Source organism: Bombina bombina, chromosome 6 (genome assembly GCF_027579735.1).
Source record: "Bombina bombina isolate aBomBom1 chromosome 6, aBomBom1.pri, whole genome shotgun sequence".
In the NCBI taxonomy this organism is placed as follows: Eukaryota; Metazoa; Chordata; class Amphibia; order Anura; family Bombinatoridae; genus Bombina; species Bombina bombina.
Window position 1 is genome coordinate 854,171,240 of NC_069504.1, and position 15,472 is coordinate 854,186,711.

Consider the following 15,472-nt stretch of genomic DNA (forward strand, 5'->3'; position numbering starts at 1 on the left):
ATAGTTCTTAACTATTTAATAGCTATTGTACCTGGTTAAAATAATTACAAAGTTGCCTGTAAAATAAATATTAATCCTAAAATAGCTACAATGTAATTATAATTTATATTGTAGCTATATTAGGATTTATTTTACAGGTAAGTATTTAGCTTTAAATAGGAATCATTTATTTAATAAGAGTTAATTTATTTCGTTAGATAAAAATTATATTTAACTTAGGGGGGTGTTAGTGTTAGGGTTAGACTTAGCTTTAGGGGTTAATCAATTTATTAGAATAGCGGTGAGCTCCGCTTGGCAGATTAGGGGTTAATGTTTGAAGTTAGGTGTCGGCGATGTTAGGGAGGGCAGATTAGGGGTTAATACTATTTATGATAGGGTTAGTGAGGCGGGTTAGGGGTTCATAACTTTATTATAGTAGCGCTCAGGTCCGCTCGGCAGATTAGGGGTTAATAAATGTAGGCAGGTGTCGGCGACGTTGAGGGGGGGCAGATTAGGGGTTAATAAATATAATATAGGGGTCGGCGATGTTAGGGCAGCAGATTAGGGGTACATAGGGATAACGTAGGTGGCGGCGATTTGCGGTCGGAAGATTAGGGGTTAATTATTTTAAGTAGCTGGCGGCGACGTTGTGGGGGGCAGGTTATGGGTTAATAAATGTAATACAGGGGTCGGCGGGGTTAGGGGCAGCAGATTAGGGGTACATAAGTATAACGTAGGTGGCGGTCGGCAGATTAGGGGTTAAAAATTTTAATCGAGTGGCGGCGATGTGGGGGGACCTCGGTTTAGGGGTACATAGGTAGTTTATGGGTGTTAGTGTACTTTAGGGTACAGTAGTTAAGAGCTTTATGAACCGGCGTTAGCCCAGAAAGCTCTTAACTCCTGCTATTTTCAGGCGGCTGGAATTTTGTCGTTAGAGCTCTAACGCTCACTTCAGAAACGACTCTAAATACCGGCGTTAGAAAAATCCCATTGAAAAGATAGGATACGCAAATGGCGTAGGGGGATCTGCGGTATGGAAAAGTCGCGGCTGAAAAGTGAGCGTTAGACCCTTTAATCAATGACTCCAAATACCAGCGGGCGGCCAAAACCAGCGTTAGGAGCCTCTAACGCTGGTTTTGACGGCTACCGCCGAACTCCAAATCTAGGCCTAAATAGGCTAAAGTGTATATAAAATCGGATACAAATAAAAGCAGTATGTTTAATACATATAACAAATAAGCACATTAAAAATAACACAAACATAACAATCACAATGATAAAATGTACAGAGAGGGCATATAATTGTGTAGTCCAAAGATAAATCACAAAAAAGATTTAAAAAAATGTGAATAGAGAATGTGTCCAAAAAATCAAATAAAAAATGAAAAAATAAAAAAAATGTGAAATTTTATTTTAATTTTTATTTTATTTTTATATGTTTTTTTGTACACATTCTCTATTTACATTTTTGGACACTTTTTCGTGATTTATTTCCCCCTTTTTGGACCATCTTTGAACTACACTATACCCTCTTTGTACATTTTATCATTGCAGTCCCTTTGATTGTTTTGTTAGTGTTATTTTTATGTGCTTATTTGTTATATGTATTAAACATACTGATTTTATTTGTATTCGATTTTATATACATTTTAGCCTATTTAGTGAGGCGCTCTTCTTATGTACTTCTATTGTTTTGAATATGATTAGGAGATTTTAGAGGAGCTCGTGCATTTTCTAATATTTTATATATTTTTCCTATATATACTATATATATATATATATATACAGTATATATATATATTTATATATATATATATATATATATATATATATATATATATATATATACACTTCTCTTGGTGTAATAATACTCCCTTAAATAAATGTTTTATCCCAGCGTTTTATGTCTAATATGTTTTATACAGAAATTGTTCAACTAAAAACATTCATATCTTATCTGGTATGGAAGTGAATTTGTCTTTTGCTGAATGAGTCATCCTGGATTTTAGTTGTTAACTTATTGCTACTTATTTATCGGTTTTCAAGTGGAATGTGATCTGACACTATTTGATATGCTATCTGAATCCATATTTAACATTTGTTGTTTCAGACATCTATATTGCAATATGTTTCTTAAATTTATAAATTACCTATTTAAATTGTTCAACAAAGAATCACAGCTGTTTATAATATGCAGGTTTTTTTTATTTGACTTAAAGGGACAGTGTAGGCCAAAATAATCTTTCATGATTCAGATAGGGCATGTAATTTTAAACAATTTTCCAATTTGCTTTCATCACCAATTTTGCTTTGTTTCTTGGTATTCTTAGTTGAAAGCTTAACCTAGGAGGTTCATATGCTAATTTCTTAGACCTTGAAGGCCACCTCTTTTCAGAATGCATTTTAACAGTTTTTCACCACTAGAGGGTGTTAGTTCATGTGTTTCATATAGATAACAATGTGCTTGTGCACGTGAATTTATCTGGGAGCAGGCACTGATTGGCTAAACTGCAAGTCTGTCAAAAGAACTGAAATAAAGGGGCAGTTTGCAGAGGCTTAGATACAAGATAATCACAGAGGTTAAAATTCTATTAATATAACTGTGTTGGTTATGCAAAACTGGGGAATGAGTAATAAAGGGATTATCTATCTTTTAAAACAATAAAAATTCTGGTGTAGACTGTCCCTTTAATCCTATCCATCCAATTTATTTTCATTTTCTATATCTCACATTCTAATATCTCATATTTATTTGTATAACTTATAGGATTTTCCTGAGGAAGAGCAAGTGACACATAAGAAACCCCAAACTAAGTCTGTTAAGGCTTTGGAATCAACTTCCATAGAGATAGGAAGAGACCAAATTTCAGTAACAGACCTTATATTATATCAACCATTTTAAACTTAACCCTTACCCAGAATTTTTGTCCAGATGTGGTATCACTAAAATAATAAACATCACAGATTTTAGGAGAATACAGAAGAGCTAGTAGACATTTGCACATACCACTCAAAGCACCCAGAGAAATAAATACATTGATTGACAAATGTTTAGCTCTTCTAATGTCCAGTATGTATAAATAGTGTTTCAAAATGTTTCCAACACTTGTTTGTTTAAATAGAATGTTACCATGATATATGAAAAATGTATTAAGTTAAAGGGAAATGAAACCCAAAATTTTTCTTTCATGATTCAGACAGATAATGTAATTTTAAACAACTGTCTAATTTACTTATATTATCTAATTTGTTTCATTCTCTTGGTATGCTTTGTTGATGGAGCAGCAATGCACTAATGGTTTCTAGCTAACCACATGGGTGAGCCAATGACAATCAGTATAAACATGCAGCCACCAATCCTCTGCAAGAACCTAGGTTCTCTGCTGCTTCTAAACTTGTCTAGATAAACCTTTCAACAAAGGATAACAAGAGAAGGAAGCAAATTAAATAATAGAAGTAAATTGGAAAGTTGTTTAAAATGGTATTCTCTATCTGAATCATGGAATCAATTTTTTAGGTTTCATGTCCCTTTAGGTACATTTTTTAAACAGTTATACATATTTGCAATTACTTAGAAATTATTATATGTTTTTTATGAACTGCACATATAAACAAGATTGTTTTAATTTCATGTTAATCCTTTTTTCCTATACATGCACTTAGTCAGTGTGTTTAAGTCCAGGTTTATTCATATCCATACATTTCAGATAAGTATGCATCATAGTTTTTAAATGTCCATAAAGATAAAGCATTATTTATAGGCCATTTTATTTAAAAAAGTACAAACTGTAAACAAGGCAACAGCCACACCACTTGAAACTTTCTAATCCGTTATTCCATGTTGAGAATAGGAGCAGGTACAAGATAAAAAGAACAACGTTTCAGGCTATGCACTCTCAATCATGTTCAATGCCTTAAAAAAAGTACAGATATTTCATTCTAAATATGCAAAATAAAAAATAAGACCTTCAAAATGATGTAGAAATAAAAGTTGACATGGGGGGGAGTAAAATGATATTGACATATGCAAATATGCTATGTAAAAGCACTCATTAATGCACAGGTAAATTGATTGACAGAGAAACACAATGAATTATATATTATTTAAAAACATATTTGATTTATATCAAGCATCAACCTCATTATTAATTATTAAATATAATCAAAATTTAAAAGGGCATCAAACCCAATTTTTTTTGCATGATTCAGACAGAACATACAATTTTTAAATTTATTTCTATTATCTAATCTTCTGGTATCCTTTGTTGAATAAGCAGTAATGTACCACCTTGAGCTAACTGAAAGCAAATCAGCAGCTTCTGAGCCTATCTAGGTATACTTTTCAACAAATGACACAAAGAGAAATAAATAAATTAGATACTAGAAATAAATTGGGAAGTTTTTAAAATTGCATACTCTATCTGAATAATAAAAGAAAAAATGTGGGTTTCACGTCTCTTTAGTGTGAATCGTTTACGAGTTTAAAGATGAATAGTTTTGGGTTCACTAATATTTCCTATTTTAAAAAATCAACTAATATACAGCTATCTTATATATCATATTTAATATATATGATTATACTATATACTGCCTCAACAACATTTATTAAATAATATTGTTTTACTATTTTTACTCTGCAGTACAAAGTTATATAAATATGCAAATATGCTGTTTTAAGTTCATTTTGACAAAAACATAGGCAGCATGTTTTAAAACTGTTTTGTTTATATTTGTTGTATTGTTTATGATAAAACTATATTCTAAGCTGCCTATAACTTAAATTTATTAGTTTTATTAATATGGGAATAAAAAAAATGAATATCATTGACTTTATTACTATCTCCTATTAAAAAGCACTGTATATAATATATTACATGCAGGTGTGTACTATATATTATTATTATATATATATATATATTGCTTCAACAACATTTAATAACTATGTAGAATAGTTTTGAGATATTCACTCTTCTGGACAAACTTATACATAAATGCAAATATTCTGTTTGAAGTTCACATTGGAAAAATATTTGAAGGTTTCCTTTGCTTTTATTAAAAAAAAAACTAAAGAAAACCTATATGCATAATCTTTCATTTACATTCTGCTATTGTGACAAGTCCTTGGGTGTGGTATCAAGTTAGATCCCAAGTGAAGTTCAAAGGACCGATTTTATTTTTTAAAGGCAAAGTTAAGCCATTTTTATTCCTCACAAAACATGCTAAAAAAGTCATCAATATAATCTTTAGACATTACATTTTTTTAGGATAGTATAACACATTATACTTTATTAAAAATTCAACGTTTAAACCACTTACATTTTATATTCATTGCAAACATATATTTAGTTTATACCACGTATCAGTAACACTGGATATATTATGCTCTGCAAGTATGTCAAAAATATATAAATATATAGGGCCAGATTACAATTGGAACGCTAATTAACACTCCCGCTCAAGAGTTAATTGCCCTAGAAGTAAGCTTTTTGCACTCGTTGGGTTGCTCTCGTATTATGAGTTGAAAGTAAATTCTCATGTGCGCTAATCCGAAATAAAAATATGAATATTTCACATTTCAATGTTCTTCACATACAATATGTTCTATTTAATCTGAAATAAATATTTCTACATGTATCTGATGTTTTTTTGGTACAATATATACATATATATAGGAATATCTATTTAAAAATACATGCAGAACATTGGAATGTCAAATATTTACAGTAAATAAATGGTTAAAACCTTTATAAAAAATGAATATTGCATTAATATGATTATGTGTGTCTATATATGTGTACATATGTATTTATTTGTTTATATGTGTATATATATCTGTAAATACACACATACACATATAAATACATTGTACACACACATATATATATATACATATATATATATATATATATATATATATATATATATATATATACTGTAAATACATACATATACATCTTTAGACATGTATATGTATGTATCTCTATGTTAAAGCCCCTTTCCTGTCATTTTGTTCTAACACCTGAGACCTCATATCTTTGAGCCCTTATAAATTTTCTGTGCAATATTTTTTTTTTAATCATTTTATTAGATAGTGTTATTATGAGTGTAACTATGCTTTGTTATGTATTTTAGATGTGTTTTGTGCAATTTGTAGTTTCGCGAAACAGTTGACCAGAGAGCTGAAGTAATCATTCTAGCATAAATAGCGATTGCCAGCGGTAAGCTTAACAAGCACAAACCTCCTTGATAAACCTATAGATAGATAGATAGATAGATAGATAGATAGATAGATAGATAGATAGATAGACAGATAACACATGCACAAACCTCCATGATAGATAGATAGATAGATAGATAGATAGATAGATAGATAGATAGATAGATAGATAGATAGATAGATTAAAGATAGATTATTATTAAATTATTATTATTAAAGATAAATAGATTATAGATAGATTAAATTGGAATAAAGAAAAATTATCAAAGACCAGCTAAAAATTAGCATACTTTATTAGGAAGTTTTGGTTTCAGGTTAGGATGTAATTCAAAAGGAACCAGTATTACCTTCTCCATACAGAAACATCAAAGTTAGTATATAGTTCAAAGGAAATTAATTTCACCTTCTTAATACAGAAACATCATTGCTAGAGTGATAGATAGATAGATAGATAGATAGATAGATAGATAGATGATAGATAGATTTTACATTTACCTCTCTCTACCTACATATTTTATGCCATTTTGTATAATTGAATTGCTCCATTGTATAAATATAGGATATATGGCTAATGCTTACAGATATTATGTATTTTACAGGTCTGGTTCCAGAACAGAAGGGCAAGACATCCACACGGACCTCTTAGAGTGAAGCCACTCATATATACATCCATTGAATTAGAATATGACTAGTTAAGCTTTGGAAATAACCACAACTTAGGCATGGTAAAGGAGCACTGTGGTTCCTCCAATATGCAGTGGTTTCCAGAGGATGCCTACACATTATAATAAACATAATAATTAAATAAAACACATTTGTTTTAAATACTATAATTGTAATATTGTGTGTACTTCATTAAGGACTTGCATTTACTTAGACAATTGGAATATTTGACTTGTTAGACTACATGCAAAGCAAGCAGGATTATTAATTAATTATTAAAATATATTAATATAACAGTGTTGGTTATGCAAAACTGGGGAATGGGTAATAAAGGAATTATCTATCTTTTAAAACAACACAAATGCTGGTGTTGACTGTCCCTTTAAGCACTTTTATTATAAATAATATTACAAGCTGTTTCTATGTATTTGCACGTAATCAATGGCTTTTTATTTAGAGTTACATAAATTCACACACAAATATTGTTATTAAACTGAAATATTGTTTTCACTTCATGCTAAATAAATATTCTTTATTCTGAAAAAGAGTTTTGTGACTTAAAGGGACACTAAACCCAATTTTTTTCTTTCATGATTCAGATAGAGCATGCAATTTTAAGCAACTTTCTAATTTACTTCTAATATCAACTTTGTTCTCTTGCTATCTTTATTTGAAAAAGAAGGCATCTAAGCTAAGGAGCCAGACAATTTTTGATTCAGAACACTGCACAGCACTTATTTATTGGTGCTGTCCAATCAGCAAGGACAACCCAGGTTGTAAACCAAAAATGGTCCGGCTGCTAAACTTACATTCTTGCTTTTCAAATAAAGATAGAAAGAGAATGAAGAAAGAGTGATAAAAGGAGTAAATTAGAAAGTTGCTTTATATATATATATATATATATATATATATATATATATATATATATATATATATATATATATATATATATATATATATATATATAAATATATATAAATGTCTATATATCCGTACATATGTATTAATGTATTTATATGTGTATATTTGTAATTACTGACATAGATACACATATAAACACATAAATACATATTTATACATATATAGTGCATTGGAGCCCTTTGCAGTTAGGTAGATGAAAACATGTTAAAGCATATTTATGCAATATATATATTTTCATGTCGGGTATGCGCATATTACAGTATGCGATCATGTTGGCGCATATTACAGTATGCGATCATGTTGGCGCATATTACAGTATGCGATCATGTTGGCGCATATTACAGTATGCGATCATGTTGGCACATATTACAGTATGCGATCATGTTGGCGCATATTACAGTATGCGATCATGTTGGCGCATATTACAGTATGCGATCATGTTGGCGCATATTACAGTATGCAATCATGTTTGCGCATATAACAGTATGCGATCGGGTATTTGCACACTACAAACAAACAAACATGGTAAAGAACATTGTAACATGAAATATTTATATTTTCATGTCAGGATGTCAGGTTAGCGCTAAAGAGAATATGTGATGGTGTTTGCATGAGAGTGGGGTGTAAGGTTTTTCCACTTTGTTTTCTCCATTGACTTCTATGGGGGAATACGTGAATGCGCACATGATATTGTAAGTTCCGATTTTTGCACTAGTCGGGTTACCACTCCACTTGTAATCTGACCCTATATGTATAATGTAAGTTCAAAGGATCCTTGATTATTTAATAAAACAAAGACATTTTTCTTATAATAATTGCTTTCAAGAAAAGTGTTAGATGATTTGTTTTCACCTGTTTCATATTCCTTATTTTAATAACATCTATCTTAGAAGTGGGATGCATTTTTTACAGTAACATTTTTTTACTGGCATCAGTAGCATTAAATAATTTTGTAAAATATATTTGAGATATTTTTGAGGGGGATGCACAAAATGCCTTAAATATTGTGCTTGAAGTTAACAGATAAAATCATTTTATTGTTGCTTTATTTTAATAAATAAGCTAACTACAATGTATTATGCAATCCACATATTGCTGCCATAGGAAGAGGTGTGATAGCAGGAGATGCAATTTTTGGATTAAATGACACGTGTTTCTTTCAAGAAGGCAGAAAATGTATCTTTTGTGTTACCCAAAAAGCATAAAACACACTGTGGTCTAGAGGTATAAAATATCTCAGGACAATGAGTAACCATCATTTTGATTGTTAGAAGATGATTTGGGTAGAAACTGATATTTACACTGATCCAGTGAGAGTTAACAGTAAGTCAACATTCTAACTATCCAGAGCACTGAGCAATCTAGACAACATTTCTCTCATATATTCTTTGTGCAGCTTGAACGTGTAGAAATACCTTTATTTTTATTTTAGCAGTATCCTATATTGCAGATTATAAATACTTTGCAAACCATAAACAGACAGAACAAATCAAGTCTGGTATAATAGTGTATGATACAGACATGCTAGTTCATTACCTGTTTAATTTGTTATAACATAATATAATATTCAATTTACAATTCACATTGCATACATTCCTGAAGAAAGAAACATCACATTCAGCACTGGGTACCACAATTAATTTCATTAATGGGTGGTGTTTCAAATGCTACCAATTTTTGGTTGTTTTTAATCATGCAGAGGAGAACAAGAAAAAATTACAAAATATGGGGACTGACTCTCCTGTTTTTAAAATGAAGCAGATAAGCAGTGAAGCTTGCATATCTTTTTCTCTCTCTACCTCTCCCCTTATATCATATGTAACTATGCCTAATTAATTAAAATGATGTCCTGGAATGGTCAGTTTCATTTCATAATTGTTAGAAACACATACTACTGTACATCAAACATTAATAGTGAATGGCTTTCAAATGAGACATATATAATATTAACACAAAAATGTGTTTGGCTTATTGTTCATTTAGTAGATATAAATACAATTTTCATTTTAAATTAATTAGTTAATATACATATTCTGTATTTCTTCTGGGTTAAAAAGTAATATAGTGATAACACAATCCTTTTACATTTTATAGGTAGAAAAGCCTTTTTCCAAACTGCTTGGGATCGGAAAATGTCTGGATTTCAGGATAGTTGGGATTTTACAATATTTGGAAAGGGGGTAGGACCAAGTTTAAACAATAATATGTTATGTCATTTATAGGCAATATTTACATCATAATACAGCTTATACATGCAATCTAATAGTAGTTTTATATCATTTTTAATACTTTTGTATACATAGTACCCTCAGATAGATAGTACAGTACTGATATAAAAAAAGGTAACAGTTGTTGTTTTATATAAATATAGACCATTATTTGCATTTTAGAACACAAAAAAACATACCAAAGACACAGGCAGAGACGATTGTGACTCACAGGCTGGGAAAAATATTATGTTTTGCTAAAAAAAAAAAAAATATTAATTAAAAAGTTTAGATTTCAGAATGTTTAGATTTTGAAATTCCGGATTTGGGGATTTGAACCTGTAATATAACTTTTTACAATTGTTAATGATAGCTTAAAATGTATCCCCCATAACCAAACAGTGTGAGATAATCGTGATACCAGCTATCTTATGGACAGGCAGGCAAACAGACATGTATATAGATGTGTATATGTGTGTGTGTATAGTTATATTTACAATAAATATAAAAACATTGTTACAAACTATTTAATAGTAATAACATTATGAATTATATATTATTGTTTTCAAATAAATAATAATAATAGTAGTAGTAATACTAGCAATAGAAGAGCAATATTGAATTTATTTACATTTTTATATTTAGGGGCCGATTTATCAATGTCTGTCCAACATGATACGCTGTAGTGTATCATGTCCTACAGACATCGCTAAATGCCGACAACATACGCTGTCAGCATTTAACATTGCACAAGATGTTCTAGAGAACTGCTTGTGCAATGCCGCCCCTGCAGATTCCCGGCCAATTGGCCACTAGCAGGGGGTGTCAATCAACCCAATTGTATAGGATCTGGTGGATTGCAGACCGCAGCCTCAGAGGCAGCAGACGAGTTAAGAAGCAGTGGTCTTAAGACCGCTGCTTCATAACTGCTGCTTCCGGTGACCCTGAAGGCTTGCGCGGAAACAGGGGCATCAGGGGTCATTCGACTCTTGATAAATCGGCCCCTTAGTATTTAATAACAGCAGAGAGCAGTTTATTAAACAGAGCAATAATTAACTTTTAAGAATGGTTTGTAACTCTTAATGGTTCAGATATCATAAAATATAAAAGTATTAATAAGTACTACAGATCATTTTGTGATCCTTTATGCACTAATTATATTATAATATTTATAGATACCCGCATATAATAAATGTATGCAAACTATAATGTTAATTAAAAAAAGTATACATTTTTAAACATTAGTATTTTTTTTTTTTAATATTTTAAATTTTTATTGAGGATATCACACATATGATACAGAAACATTGTAAGTGCAGTATACAAACATATAAATATTAGCTTCATAATTGATAGACCTGCAACTGATTTTTTACCCCGTGATGATATTGGACACTCTTGGACCTTTAATAACAAAGTGATATACATAAGGGGTTTACATTAATCTAAAAGCACATAAATATAACAAACAAACAGAAAATTTTGCATCCAAAAAAAAAGTTAAGAAGGTTGTTATGCGAGCACAACAAATATATCCGTAGTGAAAATATAGATGCAAAGTACCAGGACTTACTAGTTAAAGTTAAATATAGCCACACCTATGCTATTTTATATAAATACATTATAAACAAGTGCTAACTGTGTATATGTCAAATTTACCAATAATCCAAGAACACCCCTTCATCAATGTATATAACATGACTGGCGTTTACCTCTGATATTCCAAGCCCCATCCCCCCGCCGCCCCGGCCGCGGGCAGCGCCAGGAGGGGCCTCATGCATCTGACCTGCAGATGCCACCTCTGTCTTTGACATTCTATGGGTAGACAATTGAAGGCCACTGGAGTTTTCTTAATCAAATGATGTGTACTGTGGCCCAGTTAGGCTATGAGTTCTTGCCTTATTATTACATTTGTTAGCAGTGTTTTAACTAACTGAAGTGTTTGCGAGTATACAGATAAAAATGTCTTGGTAGCTTAAGTACACTCTCAATTCCCTAAACATTTTATTTCTTCATTTTATTTTTTTTTTTTTAAGTATTTCAATTTTCAGTGATAATCAATGTACTCTTTTCTTTGTATCTATTATATAAATATCTGATGGAGCACCTAAATCTGACAAAAAGTAAAACATATTTTATTGGAAAGCTTTGGTTTCAGATTGGCTAATACTTCAATAGGAACCAATGTCACCTCTATACAGAGACATCAAAGAGGTCTCCCTTTGTTCCCCAAAACACATCATAGTCACACCCACTTTTCCTGGGAACATAAAATCCATGGGACGAGAATTGTTCAGTTATTCTACTATCTGCAACTGGACAAGCCAGACATGGATTGTGATATTGAATTTGATCAAATTATCTCCACTGCTCTGTCTCTTGAAACTGACTATCCAGAGCTGTCCCCTCCCCTGAGGGACCAGGACAGAGTATTTCCTGATCCTTGTCTGACTACAGAAATTCAGATTCCACTCCATGACAGCAAGATCCTACAGCAGTCCCTGCTGGAGCTTTACCAGGCCTTTGGGTTTCCACATGGAACTCACACCTGTAAAACTGCTGAATTTCATGACTCAGAGGAACAGTTCAAGAAATTACAATCAATCAGAGCTGAGCCTCATCTCCCCAAAGGTTTAAAAAGTAGGTTACATTTTTCCTTGCATCTAAATATTTATGTTTTAACCTTATTAACATTTATGTTTTAGACAATAATATACATCATTATTGATATCACAGTTTTGTTATACTATATATTATTGTTCATGCTATGTACTGTTTAGTAATAAGCAATAATTATTTATGCACAGTGCTAATATAATTTTCTATAGTGGCATATTCTGGGGGGTTTCTAACAGTTTATATCCATGATAATTTGACATGTAATCCTAACAGTTCATTGTGTTACTTATAGGATTGTTTCCTGAAGAGGAGCTGGTGATATGTAAGAAACCAAAGGTTGAGCTTGATAAGACTCTGAAATCACCCACAACCAACAATGGTAGAAAGAGAACAAATTTCACTATGGAACAGACCCTCTTTCTTATCAACCAGTTTGAACTCAACCCTTATCCAGATTTCGTGACAAGATGTGGTATTGCCAAGTTAACCAGCATCTCAGAATCTAGAATTCAGGTGAGAATACAATGTTGTAATTATTGCTTGATGATATATTACTGACTATGTTGTCATTATCCATGAAGAGTACATTATATAAATCCCTGTAATATATTACTATTAACAAAGATAAAATGTATAATTTATATTTTATACTCAGTACATATTTCTGGTTTACCAGACACTGTTTATATTTTTTAACTAATTGCATGAGACAAGATAGATAGATAGATAGATAGATAGATAGATAGATAGATGATAGGAATAAAGAAAAATAGTTATTTTTAACTAACTGCATGATAGATACAGTAGATAGATAGATAGATAGATAGATAGATAGATAGATAGATTTGAATAAAGAATAAATATCAAACACCAGCTAAATATTAGCATAGTTTATTAGGAAGTTTTGGTTTCAGGTTAGGATATAGTTCAAAAGGAACCAGTGTTTCCTTCTCCATACAGAAACATCTAAGATAGTAGATAGTTCAAAGAAAATGAATTTCACCTTCTTAATACACAAACATCATAGCTAGAGTGATAGGTGATAGATAGATTTTACATTTACCTCTCTCGAACTACATATTTTATGCCATTTTGTATAATTAACTTGCTCCATTGTATAAATATAGGATATATGGCTAATACTAACAAATATTATGTATTTTACAGGTCTGGTTCCAGAACAGAAGGGCAAGACATCCACACAGACCTCTTAGAGTGAAGCCACTCGTAAATACATCTACTGAATAAGAATATGACTAGTTAAGCTTTGGAAATAACCACAAATTATGCATGGGAAAGGAACTCCATCGTTCCTCTAATTTGCAGTTGTGTCCAGAGGATGCCTACACATTATAAGAAACATATTAATTAAATTAAAACACATTTATTTTAAAGACTATAATGTAATCCAGTGTGTACTTCAATAAGGACTTCCATTCAACCAAACAGTGTGAGATAATCGTGATACCAGCCATCATATTTAATGGACAGGCAGGCAAACAGACATGTATATAGATAGATGTGTATATATGTGTGTGTTATTTATAATGTTACAAACTATTTAATACTGATAACATAATGAAGTGTATAATATTGTTTTCAAATCAATTTTAATAATAGTAGTAGTAATAATAGCAATAAAAGAGCAATATTGAATTTGTTTACATTTTTATATTTAGTATTTAATAACAGCAGAGAGCAGTTTATATTGTTACAGACAACAAATACATTAAATTTAGAGTATGACTGAGGTATTTTCTAGAAAGAACCATATAGTACAAAGTTATTTCAAAAGTTTTGTTTAACGTTAACTAAGAAACAGTGTATTTGAAGGTTTTAGTGGTTGCATCCAAATGGCATTTATATAATAATATATATTATTGTTATTATTAGAATTGATGTCAGATAAGCTTCAAAGGCCAATGATTCTTTACAGAAAGTTAAATTATGACCCCATTATATTTCCAAAATGCATTTAAAACATTCTGATCTGAGGAAATAAAATACCTTAGAACTGATGAGCAGAAACAAATAATTCCATGAATATGTTCTGTCCAAACGATAACAAGCCAAAGATTTCTCTTCTAGTAAGTGACCAGAATACAATTCCTCTCTTATATCTATTATTAATGTATTAATATATTAATATATATTATATACATTATATATATAGATACCCACATATAATAAATGTATGCAAACTAAAATGTTAATAAAAATGAATGTATGTATTGGGTACTTGTAAAGCGTGGCTAATCACCTGAATGCGTCTCAAGGCCCTGTTCATTTTATCGACCTCAGAGGGATGAAAGGCTGAATGGACCTCGCCAGGGATCGAACCTGCAACCCTTGGATTGCTGCAGAGATCAGCCACAGTGCCTTAGCATGCTGAGCTGTCTGTCCAGTATACATATTTAAAAATTACTGTTTTTTAAAAAGTTTTATTTTTATTTCTTCATTGTGTAATGTTTTATTTGCTTAATTATGAATTATTTAAAATTGCAGTGATAGTATATCTATTTTTTCTTTGTATCTAATATATATATATATATATATATATATATATATATACACTGCTCAAAAAAAAACACTTAAACAACACAATGTATCTCCAAGTCAATCACACTTCTGTGAAATCAAACTGTCCACTTAGGAAGCAACACTGAGTGACAATCAATTTCACATGCTGTTGTGCAAATGGGATAGACAACAGGTGGAAATTGTAGGCAATTAGCAAGACACCCCCAATAAAGGAGTGGTTCTGCAGGTGGTGACCACAGACCACTTCTCAGTTCCTATGCTTTCTGGCTGATGTTATGGTCACTTTTGAATGCTGGTGGTGCTTGCACTCTAGTGGTAGCATGAG

At 31.1% G+C, this 15,472-nt stretch overlaps 1 protein-coding gene and 1 pseudogene across 1 annotated transcript; one reads left to right on the forward strand and one right to left on the reverse strand.

The window, feature by feature from the left end:
* LOC128664672 (uncharacterized) overlaps positions 1–11,801 on the reverse strand; it is a 13,149-nt pseudogene extending 1,348 nt beyond the window's left edge.
* Positions 11,802–12,317: 516 nt separating this feature from the next.
* Positions 12,318–13,854, forward strand: LOC128664673 (homeobox protein siamois-like). Its single transcript, XM_053719482.1, has 3 exons — positions 12,318–12,627; positions 12,899–13,119; positions 13,774–13,854. Exons 1-3 carry the CDS (start codon positions 12,318–12,320, stop codon positions 13,852–13,854), a joined length of 612 nt encoding a protein of 203 aa, XP_053575457.1.
* Positions 13,855–15,472: the final 1,618 nt, after the last annotated feature.

What these genes read in the sequence shown, in the direction of transcription:
- LOC128664673 (XM_053719482.1), top strand. Translation starts at nt 12,318, where the DNA reads ATGGATTGTGATATTGAATTTGATCAAATTATCTCCACTGCTCTGTCT. An exon ending in TCTCCCCAAAGGTTTAAAAA is followed by an intron (nt 12,628 to 12,898) that starts GTAGGTTACATT and finishes TGTTACTTATAG; the next exon opens with GATTGTTTCCTGAAGAGGAG. An exon ending in TCTCAGAATCTAGAATTCAG is followed by an intron (nt 13,120 to 13,773) that starts GTGAGAATACAA and finishes TGTATTTTACAG; the next exon opens with GTCTGGTTCCAGAACAGAAG.